Source organism: Medicago sativa, chromosome 8 (assembly GCF_051527215.1).
Source record: "Medicago sativa cultivar Bolivia chromosome 8, Bolivia_mono, whole genome shotgun sequence".
NCBI lineage: Eukaryota > Viridiplantae > Streptophyta > Magnoliopsida > Fabales > Fabaceae > Medicago > Medicago sativa.
In genome coordinates, this window is record NC_140756.1 from 94,067,019 (window position 1) to 94,086,901 (window position 19,883).

General features: G+C 32.8%; 2 protein-coding genes and 2 pseudogenes across 6 annotated transcripts; 2 read left to right on the top strand and 2 right to left on the bottom strand.

Annotated features, from left to right (window-relative positions):
* The first annotated feature begins 5,424 nt into the window (after positions 1 to 5,424).
* LOC146903563 (uncharacterized) lies at positions 5,425 to 6,352 on the top strand (annotated as a pseudogene).
* Positions 6,353 to 8,318: 1,966 nt separating this feature from the next.
* On the top strand, positions 8,319 to 9,054 carry LOC146903564 (nuclear transcription factor Y subunit B-3-like). The gene has a single exon (XM_085735509.1). The coding sequence runs from the start codon at positions 8,415 to 8,417 to the stop codon at positions 8,823 to 8,825; it is 411 nt and encodes a 136-aa protein (XP_085591635.1). The 5' UTR covers positions 8,319 to 8,414; the 3' UTR covers positions 8,826 to 9,054.
* A 1,526-nt stretch (positions 9,055 to 10,580) lies between these two features.
* Positions 10,581 to 13,568, bottom strand: LOC146903565 (putative galacturonosyltransferase 4; annotated as a pseudogene).
* Positions 13,569 to 14,859: 1,291 nt separating this feature from the next.
* On the bottom strand, positions 14,860 to 18,707 carry LOC146903566 (nudix hydrolase 2-like). 5 transcript variants are annotated; one of them, XM_085732617.1, is made up of 9 exons: positions 18,305 to 18,707; positions 17,972 to 18,139; positions 17,349 to 17,414; positions 17,089 to 17,226; positions 16,210 to 16,287; positions 16,078 to 16,128; positions 15,918 to 15,952; positions 15,489 to 15,597; positions 14,860 to 15,241 (listed from the first exon to the last, which is right to left on the bottom strand). In XM_085732617.1, the coding sequence occupies exons 2-9, from the start codon at positions 18,128 to 18,130 to the stop codon at positions 15,038 to 15,040; spliced, it is 840 nt and encodes a 279-aa protein (XP_085588743.1). In that variant the 5' UTR covers positions 18,131 to 18,139; positions 18,305 to 18,707; the 3' UTR covers positions 14,860 to 15,037. The 5 variants fall into 5 exon arrangements, with proteins under 5 accessions (XP_085588743.1, XP_085588744.1, XP_085588741.1 ...); XM_085732618.1 differs by having other exon boundaries at positions 18,282 to 18,403; XM_085732615.1 differs by lacking the exon at positions 18,305 to 18,707 and adding an exon at positions 18,240 to 18,298.
* Between the last annotated feature and the right edge of the window lie 1,176 nt (positions 18,708 to 19,883).

Sequence of the window (19,883 nt, forward strand, 5' to 3'; positions counted from 1 at the left end):
CTTTGAGGTGTTTAAGAGATTCAAAGCAGCAGTTGAACTTGAATCAGGATGCAAGATTCAGTGTCTAAGAACTGATAGAGGAGGGGAATTTACCTCAAATGTGTTTGATGACTTTTGTAGTACTCAAGGAATCAAGAGGCAATTAACAACTGCCTACACACCACAGCAAAATGGTGTGTCTGAAAGGAAAAATAGGACCATTATGAATATGGTAAGATGCTTGCTTGCTGGGAAGAATGTACCAAAGCTGTTTTGGCCTGAAGCTGTAAAATGGGCAACTTATGTTCTGAACAGAAGTCCTACATTGTCAGTGAAGGATATTACTCCAGAGGAAGCATGGAGTGATAAGAAGCCCTCAGTGAAACACTTTAGAGTGTTTGGTTGTTTGGCCTTTGTTCACATTCCAGATGTTCATAGGAAAAAGCTGGATAACAAGAGCAAACAATGTGTCTTCTTAGGTATCAGTGAGGAATCAAAAGCTTATAAGCTTTATGATCCAGTTGAGAAAAAGATAATTGTTAGCAGAGATGTTGTATTTGAAGAAACAAAAGGATGGAAATGGGATGAGAAACAGAAAATTGAAGATATAGAGATTGCAAGTGTCACTGATGATGGTAAAAATGCTGAAGAAAGAGATGAATCTTCAAGCAATGAAGATAATGGTGAAGAAAGCAGTGAAGATAATAGTGAAGGGAGCAGTGAGTTAGAAAATAATGATGAGACAACCTCTGCACTTCCCACTAGAAGAAGGAAGAAGCCTGGCTACTTGGAAGACTATGTAACTGGTCAAGAAACAGAAGAAGAAGAAGAACTGCATAATTTGGCAGTCTTCAGCACCAACAATGACCCTGCTAACTATGAAGAGGCCATCAAACATGAAGTATGGAGAAAGGCAATGGATCAAGAAATTGAGTCTATTGAAAGAAATGATACCTGGGAACTTACTAGCTTACCATCAGGAGCTAAGAAGATAGGAGTCAAATGGGTTTATAAAACTAAACTCAATGAAAGAGGGAAAGTTGAAAAGTACAAAGCCAGATTAGTGGCTAAAGGATACTCTCAGCAGCATGGCATAGACTACAATGAAGTCTTTGCACCAGTGGCAAGATGGGATACTATAAGAACCATCCTATCTCTTGCAGCTTGCAGGAGCTGGAAAGTTTATCAGCTTGATGTAAAAAGTGCTTTTTTACATGGTGAACTGCTTGAAAATGTGTATGTTGAACAACCTATGGGATATCTGAAAGGAACAAAGAGCAATGTTTACAAGCTGAAAAAGGCTCTATATGGACTGAAACAGGCACCAAGAGCATGGTACAGCAAAATTGAAGCTTATTTTTGCAGAGAAAAATTTGTCAAGTGCCCACATGAACATACTCTGTTTGTGAAACATGCAGAAGGAAAGTGTTTGATAGTGAGTCTATATGTTGATGATCTGATATATACAGGAAATTGTGAAGAGTTATTTGAAGGTTTTATAGACTCTATGAAGAAACACTTTGATATGACTGATTTGGGGAAGATGAGATACTTTCTTGGAGTAGAAGTAATTCAGAATGCCAATGGGATCTTCATTCATCAGCAAAAATATGCAAGAGAAATCCTGTCCAGATTTGGTATGGAAGAGTGCAATATGGTTTGTAACCCCATAGTTCCTGGTAGCAAGCTTGCAAGGGATGAAAATGGAAAGATGGTAGATGCTACTAACTTCAAGCAAATGGTTGGCTGCTTGATGTACTTGCTAGCTACAAGACCTGATTTAGCTTATTCAGTCTGTCTAATAGCTAGATATATGGAAAGACCAACAGAAATTCATGCTGCTTCAGCAAAACGTATTCTTAGATATCTCAAAGGCACATTGAATTATGGGATATTATATAAGAAAGATGAGTTGGGCTCTGAACTGAAAGGCTGGACAGATTCAGACTATGCAGGAGATTTGGATTATAGGAAGAGCACCTCTGGTTATGTCTTCAAACTTGGATCTGGAGCTATCTCTTGGTCTTCTAAAAAACAAGCTATTGTGACTCTATCCACCACTGAAGCAGAATTTGTAGCAGCTGCCTCTTGTGCCTGTCAAGGAATGTGGTTGAGAAAGATTTTGCAGCATCTTGGTCACACACAAAATGAATGCACCAAGATCTACTGTGATAACAGTTCCTCTATTAAGCTGTCAAAGAATCCCATCATGCATGGGAGATGCAAACATATTGATGTTAGATACCATTTTCTGAGGGATCTTACAAAAGATGGAATTGTTGAGATGGTTCACTGCAACTCTGGTGATCAAATTGCAGATATATTCACAAAACCATTGAAGCTGGACAGTTTCTACAAGCTGAGAGCTATGCTTGGAGTTTATGATGTTGGAAAGCTAGATTGTTAAGGCTTTACTGTTTTTCTATGTTTGCTTAATTGTTTCTGTGTTTCTGCTTGCATTTGTTTGCTCTCTGGTCTTAATCTGAATCTTGTGTTATAGTTCAGATTAGGGGAGGATTTGTTAAGTATAGAATAATGTGTTACTTGTAACACAAGCAAACTTGTAACGTTGGCTATATATAGCCCAAGTATTGTATGCAATAAGTGTATGAGAGTTGATTCATTCTAACAAGTTTAAGAAAAATGAATAAATAAATAAATAAAAGACAATACTTTTACTACATCATTCTTATCAAGTATTGATGTAATATCAATAATTTACCATTATTATAAATTAAAAGTGAAAGATATTGAATTAGAGGTAGTGTGTAATATCAATTCAATGTTAAAATTGAAAAAATATATATAATCATATCACTTTAAAAATTGAAAATGTCAATTATTGTGGGACAAATGAGTATAATATAATAGCTAAAAAATTAATATGAAAGGGCAACGTGAGTATATGAGAAGCCGAAGGGGAGGGTAAATTGGGTGTTATTGAAAATTAAGGAATGGTATGCAAGTAAGGGAAAGAAGAAGTTGGAAGTTAGAAAGGGAAGTTAAGGTATTAGGTTGGTAGCCTACTCTTATCGTCTAAGTATCTATATTTCCAATTTTTTCTTTAACAGATTATAGTTTAAGACAAATTTGGGAAGTTGAGTTTTTTAAGCACGGACACGTCTCACATACTACATGTTTTACATGACAAATGCATTATGCATATATGATCTTGCATGAAATGCATGCATGGTGGCAAAGAAATTAACCTCTATTACTTAATTATATCTATGAATCTCTTTTTCAAGCCTGTCTCAACCATATATCTCTTCAACGGGCAGCAACTATTCTTTTCTTAGCTACTTTCCCATATTGTTCCACATATAGTTAGTCCCCAACCCCAACTTCCTCAATACGTCAAAAAGAAGTTATATATGGAACTTTTCAATTTGACTGGCAATTTTTTTTTTAACATTTAACTCCAATTTACAAAACTCGTCGAACACCTCTTTCTTGGCGACGATATAAGTCGGTTACAGAAAAATATTTTAATAATGAACATTAGTCTTTTACATAAGAGAAATGTTAGCTACAAATTATAATATTCATTTTAGTCTAACCAAATAGAGAGGGGTACATATATGATTTAGATCAGGGAACTCCAGGGCTGGCCCAATAACTTTATATGTAGGCCTAAACGAATTCAGAATCAATACATTTTGAAAACTACTTTTTTCACTTTAGATTTTGCTTGAAAACACATGAAAAATACATATTTAACTCCAACGGTAGCTAATTACCGTTCGACGTCTTTCGTTTTCTTTGTTCCTGAATGATAGTTAGCTATCGTTGAGATTAAACTTGTAATTTCCATGTTTTTTAAGCAAAAATTAAAGTGGAAACATCAATGATCATACATTTTTCAACTTCATTTCAAACCTTTTATATATAAACTCGTCGGTCGTCATCATGTAGCTAGCTCTCATGATGATTGGTTAGAACTACTCTCTTCCTCTCTCTACTTTACTTCCCAAACCCTAGCCGTCACCACTTTTTTCTTATATACCGAAGATAGGTGATTTAAGGTCAATTTTTATCTAAAATCACACCTCCAAATTATATTTTGTTAAATAAGTTATTTCCACATATTTTCAGTCTTCTTTCGTTTGTTTTCGTGATTTCTTCGTCTTTGCACGAATTTTTTTATTTTGATTTCTCATCTTTGTACGACGCGTTTTTTGATTTCCGTCTTAGTGCATTGGTTATTTGATTCAAGTTGAAATATTAACTTTGAGCGAGTGCATATCCAATCAATGACTTTGGCGTTGTCAATGTTGCAGATCTGGAGTCATGAGTATTCCGGAGACTTGAATATAATCATATTTGTAGTCATAGGTACCATGTCTTTATGCTATTAACATGAAGTTGTTAGTTTGTTCGTAGACTCATCCTTTTTGTTTTTATCGACTTTGAATTTATATTGTATCGCTGTACTATATCAATTTAAATGAATGAATATCATTTATTTTTGTTAAAAAATGTAGCTAGCTCTCATGATCGTTATATTAATTAATTAAAAAATTCTACAGATTTTTTTCCAACTAGACGCCCTAAAACATCCATTTACATTCAAAATTTTGTTTTTTTTTTTCATAGTGTACTGAACTCAATTAATGTGTTTTTTTAAAAAAATTAACATGGATGGTAACTCATTTAAAGTAACACATTCTAAATTTCTTAGATGTTACGTGAACTCTCAATTAATGTGTTTTTTTAAAAAAATTAACATGGATGGTAACTCATTTAAAGTAACACATTCTAAATTTCTTAGATGTTACGTGAACTCACTCTAACATATTAACACTCACAATTGAGTTCTTCTAATGAGATAGATTTCTTTTCAATTCAAAATTGAACTTAAGTCAAACGATTGTCTTTCCTTTCGTATAAAAGTCTGAATACAAAATTCACATATATGAAATGTGAAGCACTACCGATTCGATACACGTCTCAACATATTAAATGTTTGCCCTGTCTTTGTGAACTTTATTTATTAGGCTACATGTGTTACTTCACTTTAGCATTCATGTAACATTGTTTGAATCCATTCATGTAACAATGTATACATTAACAAAATTTATATATTTACAATATATAGTACTCCATCCTTTCCGCAATAGATGACCCATTTGAAAATTTTCAATTTTGATTTAATTTACTTTGACCGTATTTTCCTACTAATATACAAAGATAAATAATATCATATAAGATGTCGTTAGATTCGTCTCGATGAGTATTTTTAAAATATCAAATTTTCATAATTTTTTCTAATATATTATTCAAGATATTTAAACTCAAAGTTATACATTGACATGCGTAATAAGGTCAACTGTGTCAAGTATTATGGGACGGATGGAATACTACTTAACTTGTTGGGAGTGAGGTTTCCAACATAAGATTCTAATTATAATAATTAAACATAAATCACACTTGTCTTACTAACCGATGAGTCATGAGTACTGTAGTATTCCATCTTCCAGACCAGACCATGAGCACCAACCAAGTGGTATGGCAGGTGGCAGTTGTTGATTGAAACACAAAGGTTGGTTTGACGAATCATGGTTTGACATCATGGCCATCCAATTAGTGGGAATCGAGTGAATATTATAGTGGCGTGAGATTTGATTAATCATTAATAATGGACTATTCAGGCAAGCCCCACGCACTTCAGTTTACCTTAATCAAACATAATTTCTTTCCCACCCATCAACGGGGGCGGATCCATGTTGGTGCAATGTGGAGCTATAGCTCCACATGCGTTTTCCTTTTTTCTTTTTTTTTTTATAATAGATAAAACGCAGTAGCAGAATACTGAACTTTTACAGTGTGTTTCATGCTTGAGTCTCGCAAAGTCATTTGCAATTTTTGATGTGAATAAATTATTGAGGATGATTGAGTTTTATTCAAATGATTTTATAGATGTGCCGAAAGTGGCGTTACGCACTCAACTTAAGAATTATGTTACAGATGTTCGATCTGACCCAAAATTTGCTAAGTTGAAAGGGCTTTCAGATCTTTGTGCAAAACTTGTCGAAACAAATAAGTGCAACACATTTGCTATGATTTATAAACTTTTGAAGTTGGCTTTGCTCTTGCCGGTAGCAACTGCAAGTGTTGAACGTGTTTTTCAGATATGAAAGTTGTGAAGAGTAACCTATGTAACAAAATGGGTGATCAGTGGTTAAACGACCGTCTTGTAACTTATATATAGAAAGAGATGTTCTTTTAACAGTTAGCAATGATGTCATTTTAGCTCATTTTCAACAAATCGATAGAAGAAGATGATGTCATTTTAGCTCATTTTCAACAAATGGATATAAGACGATTTTCATTGTAATGTATTGTATCAAACAATATTATTTCTTATTTTTAATATAGTTTGCATTATTGTTTTTTTGAAATTTTAGCTCCACATGTACCTAAAGTCTGGATCCGCCCCTGCCCATCAACCTTGTCGCACACCCTATTAAACTGGAAGTTTCTTAAGGTGTTTTGCATTTTTGAAAGATAACATCTAAAAGTAAGGTGTTTGAATAGATAGTAGAACGCGATAAGAAACCATCTTAATCAAATGCATGTCCAACATGAATCACATCCTAAATAAACAGTATCGCATAATAGTTGAAGTTTGCTCGGCCACTTGCGCTACTCTTTAATTATTATTGCATGTATATCGGTTTAGATTAAATTTTTTTTTTACATTACATTTATAATAATGGTAAATACACCATTATTTGATAAAAATAATGTAGGTCAAATATTACACTCTCTGATTTATACAATTTTTATTAGGCTTGGTTGCATTTTTTATCCTCCAAATTTTATAATTGCGATGTTTTGACCCTTTTAGTTTAAAATGAATAATTTTGACCCCTAAAATTTATCGCACTTACCAATCAGGAAAAGCTTGCTAGTATAACAATACTACCACAAATTCAATGAACAAATAGGAACCATTGCAGTTCATTTTGACTTTTTATTTGTTGCTTATCAAAAAAAAAAAATTGACTTTTTATTTATTTTGAAAATAAAATACCACTGCCCCATGCACGTTTTAATCAAAAACACTAACATGTGACTAATTTTAACAACGTAGCATCTCTATGTATGTTAACTCCAACTTCTATCTTGAAAGACTCATCGATTTATTTTTTCATGTGTTAAATCCTCGTGCATGTAATGTTCTTCACTTCTGTCACTTGTAAAGTACACTTTAAATAACCAACCTTTAAATAGTTTTCAAAGTCTTGTCTTTTATGTGAGTCAAAAAATAAAAAAGTCTTGTCTTTTATGTCAATATTTTCAACAATTTTCATTTTTTATAAGAAACTTTTTTTATTTAACTTTCATATGTCGGTCATATTAAAAATAACCCTTCATATGTTGGTCCAAAAAATATCTATCATCTTAAATTATATTTAAATTGTTGGGTTTTGCACTAAACATTACAAGTTTGGTGCATTGATGATATATATAGGTATACGCTCTAATACCATATACTAAATTTTAGATTTGAACTAACTCGTAAACAAACTTATAAGATGAAGTATGTCAGTAGTTTTTTTTTTGGTAGTGTTACAAAGTAACAAGGCAAAAAAAAAAAAAAGATGAAGAGGAAAAACTAAGATCCAAGCTTATCTCTCAGAATGAGAGATTCCATGTCAGGCGAAGGACAGTTCCAGCGAGCAGAGCACCTTGCATGTGATCCTTCCTTAGCCATAAAATCTGCACACATATTTTGTTCCCTAAGAACATGCACCAATGTTGTATTACCATTTCCATGTTAAGCATCTCTAATATGAAGGATGTCGGTAGCATAAGTGTGCAAGGTATGATCATGACCATCAATAATCAGGTTAACTGCTTCCAAACAACCACTCTCGCAAATAATGTTGACATAACCTTTTAGACTACAAAAATCAAGACTTATCTGGATAGCACGTAACTCAGCTAATAACGCATCACCTCCAGCTTCATAGTGAGAAAAACCTGCTATCCAATCTCCATCGTGGTTGCGAACAACACCACCAGCACCTAAACAACCCAAATCTTCTAGAAAGCTACCATCAATATTGAGTTTAAGTGTGCCTTGCACAAAAGTAGTATAACATTTTTTCACTTTTTTTTTTTACAAAAGTCTTGTATCATTTGAATTAGTCACTTGTATATATATTCTTTTTTTATTTACCCAAAAAAAAGTCACATATTTTTTCAAAGACAGTAATATAATAACTTAAAGAATATTGATTTTATAATCAATAGGATAGCTTTAGGTAAATAAATATAGTACTATAGTCCCTTCAAAAAATATAGTACTATAGTATATGTTATATAGTACGTTTCATTAAAAAAAAAACATATATATAGTACGTTTGAGTTTGGTTTATGTTGTTCATTTATTGATATTACTGTCTTATTGAAGCTAGGTGGCTGCTATGGCAGAATCAGATGATGAATCAGGTGGTCAAGCTTCAGGGAGCAGAGAATTACTGCAAGAAAGGCTCCTTCCCATAGCAAACGTTGGTAGGATCATGAAGAAAGCTTTACCGGCGAGAGCAAAGATATCGAAAGAAGCTAAAGAAACGATGCAAGAGTGTGTATCAGAGTTCATAAGCTTCATAACAGGTGAAGCATCTGAAAAGTGTCAGAAAGAGAAGAGGAAGACAATAAACGGTGATGATCTTGTGTGGGCCATGACTACACTTGGCTTTGAAGAATATGCAGAGCCTCTTAAGGGTTACCTTCACAAGTATAGGGAAATTGAAGGTGACAAGAATTTTTCTATGAATATGATTGGTAGTAGTAAGGAGCAGCAAGGTAGTATTGATCGATTCTTCCAAGGTTGATTATATTTGCAACAACTAATAGCAGCTTTATTTGTTTATTAATTTATGCCTCTTTTTTAGGCTTTTAATGTTTGATTGCAGAACTATACACCAGTTTGTTATTGTTGTTTTGTATTTTTGTTGTTTAGATTGAAATATATACGTTAAGTATAATGATGATTTGTATTTTTGTTGTTGAGATTGAGAATATACATACATGATACAAATTAATTTTAGTGATGATTTGGTATACATATGGCGTTTTTTTTCCTTTCAGGAAATAAGATTGGTAAGCACGGACACTCCTCGAATTAAGTGTATCTTGGTATCAGACACGTGTCGTGTCCGAGACCGACACATATGATTACATTGAATTATGTGGTTTTTCTTAAATTATTATCGGTGTCCGCCTTATGTTCGGTGTCCGTGTCTGTACCCGTGCTTCACAGATAAAAAGTAAGTTTCGTAAAATCACTGATTTTGTTTGTAAGTTTTAGACCGTAGTTTCTGTCAAAATCGTAGTGATTCACCATGATTCCGTCAAACTTCCTGATACTCAACCTACCTGCACTTACACTTGAAAGAACCTAAATAATTGAGTGGCTACATTTCCTTAATTGGTAACTAGTTCATGTCCATAAAAGAATACAAATAATAGAATGACTACATTTCCTAGTATAATATATAAATGGATAAGAGATGTTGCTTAAAAAGGAAAAAGCATTATAACTAATGCACATCTTTTCATTACAGTTGACTTAAAATGGTTTAATTTAATGCCCCATAGTGGATGTAGGCAGGGTAATGCATTATCTGAAGGCCAATAACGATCACTGAATAACATGATACACAAAACGTGTTACTAGTACTGTGTTTTTCATGTACTAGTTTTTTCTTCACAAAAAACTTTGCGCAAGACTAATTTGATTTAGGAAGTCAATTTTTGTTGGAAGAAAAATTCATTGAAATGGACAGAGTCTAAAACAAGACTAATAAGCACACTTTTATTATGCACCGTTTCTTTTTCCATCCTACTAGTTTCTCGTGCGCTCTATGATTACTCAGCTTTAGTTTGACTGGCACACCTAGCAGCAGATCGCATATGATGCCAAGCAACGAGGGCCCTATCCTATCAAAGATTGTGTATTTGGATTAAAGGTTGCATTGCAAACTTATATTTAAACAACTTCATTTACAAATTTTAATTTTGATTCAAAATGAATTTAGTTTAACATGATTTATGTTTTATTTACTTTTATTTCAAATCTCTTTTTGCCAAAATGAAACTCTTGTGCAAATGATTATGTTAATGGTACAATATAATATTAGATTATTAATATTTTTTATTTCATTTTCTGAATAGTATTTCAAGTATTAAAGTAGAATAATTTTAAACAAAGGCCTTGCTTAAATGAAGGGATGCATAGAATTATAGTGTAGGGTAAGACATTGTGAGACAAAATTACAGGTGTAGAGAAGAGACAGGATGATAGGTTCGTGTTGTCTGGAGTTTAGTATATGCTACCAAACTGTTTTATTGCTTCCACGTATGATCATATCCTTGATCTTTATATGTGACATGACATCGATGTTGTTATAGTTACAGTTCAATTGGTTTTAATTTCAAACATGAATAGTTAGAAGACTCAGAAAGAAAACATGAGCTTTTGAGATTGTTCACAGTGAATAAAATAGTACTGAGTTACTAAGTTTGAAAAAATGACTGATATGAAGCAAGCAATGTATACAAAAAGAATAATAAATAAACCTTTATATAATGGAATCTTTACAGAGATGGAATTGCAACCTATAAGGTGCATTGACCATAGCTAAGACCAAGAAACTTGGACGACTAACGGACCATGAGACGCATTATGGATGGATGTTGCATTCTCGCAAATACACAGAATCATAATGAACATACTTCGTCCAATAACCTTGAAACTTCAGAATACTTATCTCAAGCCATGGTTTCATGTTTCCATTATAATGTATTACAGAAGCCCTTTCGATATCTTTTTGGTTGACATCAGGGTTGTCGCCAAGACCCAAGACGTGCCAGGATCGGTTCAGCGGGAAAGTGTGTTTCCAGAATGTCATAAGACCAGGTGGCAGTGTTCCTAATTTCCATAATTGTCTATCATGATTCTGTAGTCAAGATTAATTAGAGAGGAAAAATCGTTAAGAGCAAATACATCGATGAAAATTGGAAAGAAACAAGAGAAGTTAACAGCAGATGCATTTAACTTAATTTTGTGATGTTTTGAAAAAGTAAATTAGTGTGCTTACCAGCTTCTGCCATATGTGGTACACCTCTGTGATGTTTTGCTTCTTCCATTCGACTAAATCAAAAACATTCATACCGTAAGCCCATCCACAAGCATGAGGGTCAAAATTCTTTGCAACAAGAGGATTTGAGAAGTTGAGGTAATCATCAAAACGATGGAAACTTCCTGCACAAGTTTCAACAGCACCATTTATGTTTCCCTACAAATTAATCGACCAAAGATCAGTAAGTTCCTTCTGAACAACTACATCATCATCCACTTTCTTGAGCTTTGGAAATATCTCAGGCAAGTAGAAGCGGAGGTGGTTCATCATAGATAAGTACTTAGGATTTCGAAACTTAAGGTTTGAATCATAAGTAGCATGATGAGCCTTGAAGTAATAGTCAATCATGGAAGGAGAACCTAACTGCTTCAGAACTGGACTATAACTTGAATTCAACCATGTAAATTCTTCAATGTTCTGAACTTGAATGGCCGCCTTTCCAGGTGGATTCGCAAAAAAACACATCCTCATTGCCGCATAATTGAGCCTATCAGTAACAATGTGGAAAACATGTTTTGAGGCATCCTGCAAATTTATTAATTTATTAGAATTACATTATTAGTGATGCTGATCAAAATATAAAGTTCCACCATTATATTGTAACGTTTTAGTTTTTTTTTTCTTTTCATTTTTCATCACTACCTCCAGGGCCAAATAAAATAGAAACACATTAGTTTGTGACAAAACCGAGATAATAGTAATTTAACTGCAAAGATATACCAAATTTTATTTGGTGTTTCATGATCCTGGCTAATAAAAACAACTCAAGAAATTGCTCTATGAAAAGAACTATACCTTAGCATGGGCAACAGTAGAATTCACAGCAACGGCTGTTGCCAATATGTTATCTGAGAATATTGCGTAATGGTATAGTCCAGGGTCTTCAAACTTATCTCGATTTGGGAATTGTAGCTGAGAAAGTTCAAGTTATAATATTCTGTTGTAAGGCGCAATGGAAGACAGTGGAGACCTTTGGGCAGTGTTTTTGCTGCCAACTGTGTTAAGGCCAAGGCTTTTTTCTTGTGCACACGAAGCTGATACTCTGATGAGTGGAGCCTAGCTCTAAGCTTCTTCACAGCTGTGGCACAATCATCTGGAATTTGCCTTGCTAATTTCATCAATGATTGCTCCATTGCCTTCATTCTCTCATTTGCACTGCATTAGTAGAATTACAAATATAATTTAAACTGAATAAAATCTAGATCAGTGCAGGGCTGAACTATTCAACATATTTATATGCTACTACCGAATAGTTAAAGATGAAATAACTAACTTAATAGCTATTACAACATTGGAAAACCTGTTGACATGTACAAAAACATTCTTAAAGGCTTACTTCCTTGGCAAGTCGGAATCTTTGCTTGAATCTCCAAGCATTCGTGAAACTTCCTTCACCTGTAACTGAAGCTCCCGAGTGAGATGAGGAATGTTCCTTACGGCCTGAAGGGAAAGATATACTTTAGCCTGGATGAGCTGATCCTTTAGTTTTTGTACCCAAGCAGCAAACGGTGTTACACTATTATTATGCTTGACGGTTTCTATTACCATGGATCCTTTATTTTTGACTTTGCTAGAAGATTCAATATGTTGGTTTCCTTGCTTAGTAAGCTGAAAGAAGATTCACCAAATTTAAAGAAATTTTCAATCCGCATTGAGGTTGGTTTTCCTTCATTGCATCAATGTAACTTTGTTAAAGAAATTTAAAGAAATACAAACAGTTAGATTTTAAACTCTTAATAAGAAAACCAATTAATGCAAGCACACTAAATACTATATTCAATAAATGATGCTTAAATTGACATTTATAATTTTGCTAGCATGACCAGAAACCTAAGGAAAGTTTTGTACCCTGCATTAATGAACAAAGTAACAATCTCGTCACTTACTATAGTTTCAGATACTTGATCAGAAGCATTGGATAATTTAGTAAGTTTCCCATCATTTTCATCAACATCAAAAGCATCTTCCCTATTGACAGTATCACTCAATATATCAGCCTTCTGCAAGTACTTACGGCAGGTTATCCATGTTTGAAGATTCTTCTCTACCGACAACCTAACACAGCATAACAAGAGAAATTAATGCCACAAATTCAGATATCTCAATCAACAAAAAATAAAGAACCAAAGTAGTAATAATAATTCTTTCTTAAGGATATAATATTATTACTTTACTTACAGTAGAAGGTAAGTCTTCAGCAAACTCTTGATCAGCTGCAGAGTGCATGTAAATAAACAAGTTAATGAGTAAAAGTAAGAAATATGCATGCAACAAGTAAGATAATGATGAAAAAAAAATAAACGAACATGTATATATACCGGAGGAGGAGTCGAAGATGGTGAGACGATCGGTGTAAATGTAAAGCAGAATTGGAGTAACAAGAATAGTGATGCAAAGAAACAAAACCACAATAATATTTCTCATGTCCACCATTCTAAACCCTATACAAAACCCCTGGCTAGCTTCAAAAAATTAAAACGAGGATGACGGTGATGTTTGGACAAAGAAAACAGGGTAAAGACAAAATATAATATATATTTTGACAAGATATATATATAATATATCCCCTCAAAATATATATATATATATATATATTTAAAATATTTGTCTTGAAAATATAAGCAATTACTTTTGATCAAATAATAATTACACCACTGTTTGATAAAATTTTACTTCTTTTAGCTGCTAACCAATTCCCATGGGGCACTGTTAAACATTCTGCAAAAATAAATAGGACCCTTTAGAAGGTTGATTGAGTAACAGGTATAAAAAGTATCTCTACTTCTAGGTAAACTTGTGAGATCCGAATGGTTCAAATAAATACCACTTTTTGGAGTGGTTAAACGTGTAGCTAATATAACAAATCACTGTTTCAAATAGAGAACTGTGACTTTTTAGAGCGGTTAAACGTGTAATCAATATAAAAAGTCTTTAGGAACAATTTTAATTACCATTCTCTTAGAGCATACAATGCATTTGTTTTTCTTAGTCTTGTAAAAACATTTTCTTTTAACATTTTCTTTTATTTTCTAATAAAACAAATGTTCGTTTTAACTTGCTACTTAGAAGATGTTGTGAGACTTTTTAAATGAACGATTTGTATAAAAATGAAAACTATGGGTGATTATTGGCATTTTTATTGTTTAAAAAAATTGCACGCAATTATTCACTTCAAGAATCTAGTATCTCATTGTTAGCAGTAAAATTTACACAAATTTTAGACAATGAAATAGAAGATGTTTTCACAAACTAAACTTGGCCTCATATTACAATTTTGTTATCACTTTCTAGTGTGACTAGCAGACCTGGCAGAAGATTTTGCATATCAGAGTGCCCTATCAATGATTGTGTATTTGGATTGAAGTTTGCAAACTTATATTTAAACAACTTCATTTACATATTTTAATTTAGATCAAAATGAATTTAGTTTAACATGATTTATGTTTGTTTATTTTCATTTCAAATCTCTTTATGACAAAATGAAACTCTTGTTCAAATGATTCTGATCAAAAGTACTTTAGAATGTATGACTAGTTAATGGTACAATATAATATTATATTATTGATATTGTTTATTTCATTTTCTTAATAATATTTCAAGTATTAATGTACAATAATTTGAAACAAAGGCCTTGCTTAAATGAAGGGATGCATATAATAATAGAGTAGAGTAAGACATTGTTGTGGGACAAAATTCCAGGTGTACAAAAGAGACAGGATAGTAGTTTAGTGTTGTCTGGAGTTTAGTATATGCTCCCAAACTGTTTTATTGCTTCCACTTATGTTCATATCCTTGATCTTTATATGTGACATAACAGCGACATTATTATAGTTACAATTCAATTGGTTGTAATTTCAAACATGAAAATAAGTTTTTGAGATTGTTCACACAATGAATAAATTTTACAATGAATTACTCCTCTTAAGGCCTCCAGCATTCAAATAAAGATGGCTATTTGGCTGGTTAGAGAAGTTTGATTTTGTAGATACAGGGGCAAATCCAGAATAATGTCCATCAATCTTTGCCAAGTATATGTCATTAATGTACCTCAAAACCTCATACTTTTCCATAAATGGCTGAGCTGCATATTCATCAAATGGCATCCACTGCAGCACATAACAATTAATATCAACCCTGTTGCTATATATAATGAATATACATTTCCTCATAATACTAAAATTTACTGTCAGACAGTATGAATTTAAGTAAAACAATTAATTCCAGAAAAAAGAGACTTTCCAATGCGAAGTAATGAAAAGAATATATGTAAGAAATTGTGGTATTTTAGGGATTCACAAGATTGAATATTAACAGACCTTATTTAGTGCATAATTTCAATTAAATTGTATGTACCTTTGCAGCTTCTATCTCTACCTCCTGGATTTTGATGTCAAAAGAAAGAGGGCGCAACAAGCACACAAAGAATAGATCTGACTTCTCAAAGAATGTCATGTGGCTTTGTCTGTTAATCCGATGAAAGAATAAACGAATGTGAATTCCTGGTTATCAAAATTGTAAGCTTATAAACAAAAAGAAAAAGAAGTTCCTACATTTTTTCAACAACTAAACAATAAAATCGGCAATATGAACATTTTCCAGCACGTATTATCTGACCGCTTATAAACCATGATATTGTTATTGGTGCACGTAGCAACATTAGCAAGTTTAATACTTCAACGTGACCAAGCAAAAACAAGGACTCTCCATGTTCAGCCATTGGAAGTTTGGAACTTCCTTTTCCAACACACAAAATGAAATATTATATGTAAATGTGCTACCCACCTGAATGCTAATACTTCCACAAATTCCGAGTCTATCTGAAAATTGAAAAAACTTGGAACAATTAGGCTTAGAATCACGTTGGTTCTTTTGTCGTGGATCAAATTGCCAATAAGTTCATGTCTAGTGCACATTCAATAGGTACCGCAAAGAGATTACTTACTCCTGTTTCTTCTTTGACCTCTCTTACTGCTGCTGCACAAATGTCTTCTCCCTGCAGCAGAATGAGTAGATTATATAAACCAAGGAATAGCTTCTTCTACTAATTAGCAAAAGATACAATCAATACATTTACCTGATCAGCAACTCCGGTAGGAAATTTCCAGGATCCAGTTCCCTGAAAATGTCCAGTTTTTTCTTGAAGTACTAGAACCTAACACCATTTGATAACTAGGAAATGAGACATCAATACAAAATACCAATTCAGAATTATGCAGAGTTATTTTCGGAGAGACACAGTATTCATTATCACTGAAAGTACTGACAACAGATCACATAGGAAGACAGATGGACATACATACATTAGAGTATGAAGATAGAATTTAGAATAAACAACAAAGATAAAGCACATTCATCAATGTTATTTCTATGTATCAAGGAGATGCAAAGAGTTTCTTCACTTTTACTTTTTGAACGACTGAAGAAGTGTTTGCTAGAATTAAGTGTCGAATATACAATTTCTATTCCCATAATAAAGGGACAGCCATCTAACCATATGGGAGTGTGTGTGCTTCCTGAGGTAAAGATTCCTAGTTTCTAGCTTTACTTTCTCCTTTATACACACCTACGTAGAAAGTTATCTGGATAGCTGCATATGTTGACGAACTAAATTAAATCCTTGTTAACTTTCTTATTTTGAAAATAGGAAACCTTTACCGTTCTTCAGGAACCCACCGGAGTTGTGTATCCATAGGACTCACCTAATAATGCTTCTGATCAAGCATCTGAAACTATAGTAAGTGACATATTTACCTCATGAGCTTGTTGAGCTTGTTATTGTTACTTTGTTCATTAATGATACAAAATTTTCCTTAGTTTTCTGGTCACGCTAGGAAAATTTATACATTTTACAAAACCCTAAATATATAACCATATGGGAGTGTTTGTGCTTCCAAATTGTGCAGAAACCTGATCATGTGGTTGCTCTGCATTGTGATTATTAATGTATATATACCTCTCGTTTATCATTCACCACAAACGCTCCTATACCCACTCGGTGTGTGGCATTTGCAGGAATGGTGTTTGCACTGTCTGCAATCCAATGTACAAGCATCAAATATTTTGGTTCTGCATGGTGATACCAAAAACCTTCCTGCACAGAATTGTGACAGATAACACAAGTTTTGATTAAAATGACAAGTTAGTACGCAAGGACATCAGTTAAATTCATTTTATCATCAACTGTTAATAAGTGTAAGCTGTAAACTAACTCACATTAATTAAAGTTTCCACAAGGTTGGCCAGATGAATAGGTAATTTTATCCAAACACCCTTCTTGCCCTACAAGACAATGTTGATTCAATAACTCGACTAGTGACAATTTCCAGCACAGGTAAACTGTCCCTTATTGAGACCCAAGTTTTGTTCCGTATTCCTAATCTTTCTGAATAACTCGAACACAGTCTGTTTTACTTTCTTAGATGCTAAATAATCAGGAAACTGGATTGCTTATATATAAGTTAAATCAGAAATCTTAATGTAAATTTGAAACAATTATTTATTGTTCCAGTAGATAAGTTTTAGATTGAAGGTGGGCAAAAATAATGATATTTATGAGTGAGTGGGTGCCCTTAGTTCAATTACTACCCATGAAAAAGGATCAGATCTATTGGCTTATATTGTGTTGCTTTTGACAATCGTGAGATGAAACAATTGATATGGATATGCCAGCCATATTGCCTAACTAATAACATGAACTTCAAATCTTAAGTAAGTATCCTTTAAATTGATTAAGGATAAGATAAGAGAACTAACTAACTAACTACCAAACAAGATACACATACACAATTGCAATGCATCCATTAGAGTTAGTAAATTAATTAATAGTACCTACCTACCTGTTGTTTCCAGTTAGAAATTGAAGGTGTAAGAATGGATAAGAAGGTAGTAGAATCCATAATAGGGTGATCCATTAATTCTACGATAACACCGCTATATTCATCATCAGTGGATGTAAGTAGTTGAATTTGAGCTTCTTCTTCTGTTGAGGCTGACATTCATGAAAACTGAAAATGACAAAATTAACATTAAACATCTATCTATAGTAATAATTGAGTTTTCACAACTCAGTTTTAGTTATTGATGAGAACAGAGAAAAAGAATTACAACTCAGTTTTGAGGCTGAATTTTATTATAATTATAATATACTTGAAAAATGTTTGTTTGTTCACCTCCCGCAGCAGCAAATAGCAATATAGCTAGCTCATGGTTTGAGTTGGTAGCACCTAACACTTGTATTCTATTGATGTGTATGATATACACGACACCGACACCAACACATATGATTATGCGATTGTTTTTCAAATTATTATAGGTGTGTTTTTAAGACATTTCTTAATTCCGAAGGGATATTATACCGATTAGGGACTAAGGTCTTAAGAACACTCTTATTTCCGAAGGGGCAGAAAAAGGAGATGAGGAGAAGAATAGGTCGTCAACACAAGCTGGAGGAAGAAGAGAGAAAGAGTTCTTGACAACTCAATAGAAACTCTTTGGTGTAATTTTGAACTGGGTGGAGTCCTCTATTTATATAGAGATTTTGTAACTGTTTTAGCAAAAATTGCGGCAACGGTTACTTTAATGGATAAGATCAAATGAGAATTTATCCATTAATCAGTTCAACAACACTTGTGGATAAGATAAAAAAGAAACAAATCCACAAAAGTGGAGGAAACAAAGTCATTGGATTTGAATGAAAGAAAGATAAGAAATTCAATTGAATTATTATTCTTATTCTTCTCACAACCACCATAAGCTAAATTTATGGGAAGTGATATTCACGAAGAAAAATAATAATTACTATTATTTTTATCATTATCAAGTATTTAAAATCAAATACAGCAATTTAAACACTACAAATGTGTGTGTTCTATTTTATGTGGGACCCTCACACTCTATTTTTTCAATTCACACAACATTATATCAAAATATAATTACTTGGTCTTTAATTATCCAATTTTTCTTCCAACATCACACTAATGTTCCAACAACTAGACCATCGATGCACGGGTCATATCAACTATAATATATATGAATAAGAATAAAGTGTATCACATTATAGATTTGACCCGTAATTGAAATTAAAATACCTCTAGTGTTTTGTAAAAAAAAAAAGGAGATTTAAAAAGCTGATTAAAAATGTGATTTTCAGATTCTAACCATTAACATTGTAAAATTGGTTGTTTACAAAAATGTTAATTTCAACTTTAGGCTTAATAATGTCTAAGAATACATTTTTTAAAAAGGGAATCTTTTTTTAGGGATTCAAAGGGAACTTATAGTTACAAAATGTGGAGCATATTACATCTATTTAACATATAAATAATAAATACAACTCACATTTATCTATCCCTTGAAAACAAAAACAAAAAAACTTCCATAGGAACCTATATGTAGGAACACAATTTTTTTTTCTCATAGGAAACTTATAATTACAACGTGTGGAGTATATTACATTCATTTAACATATTTTTTTCTCTCTAAAAATGGTAATTAATATAGGAAGAACATAAACCAATATACATAAAAACTACTCTAAGTAAAATCCTCAGATGATATAGAATTAACGTAAATTTTTTATGCATGTTATGTTTGTGCAAACTTTCCATTTACTTGTTGATTTAATTTCACTAATCTAGTCTTTGAGTGTGCCTTGATATGCATTGGAAAGAGAATGACAATTTAATGTTGATGGAAATAGATGTTAATTATTATGCATTAAACATGAATCATCTAAAGTAATGACATTAA

Excerpts from the sequence above, each read along its gene's own strand:
- LOC146903566 (XM_085732617.1), bottom strand. The coding sequence starts at position 18,130 with ATGTCAGCCTCAACAGAAGAAGAAGCTCAAATTCAACTACTTACATCC. Across the intron at positions 16,288-17,088 it reads TGGTGAATGATAAACGAGAG|GTTCTAGTACTTCAAGAAAA; the intron begins GTATATATACAT and ends AAATGGTGTTAG. Across the intron at positions 15,242-15,488 it reads TAGAGATAGAAGCTGCAAAG|TGGATGCCATTTGATGAATA; the intron begins GTACATACAATT and ends TATGTGCTGCAG.
- LOC146903564 (XM_085735509.1), top strand. The coding sequence starts at position 8,415 with ATGGCAGAATCAGATGATGAATCAGGTGGTCAAGCTTCAGGGAGCAGA.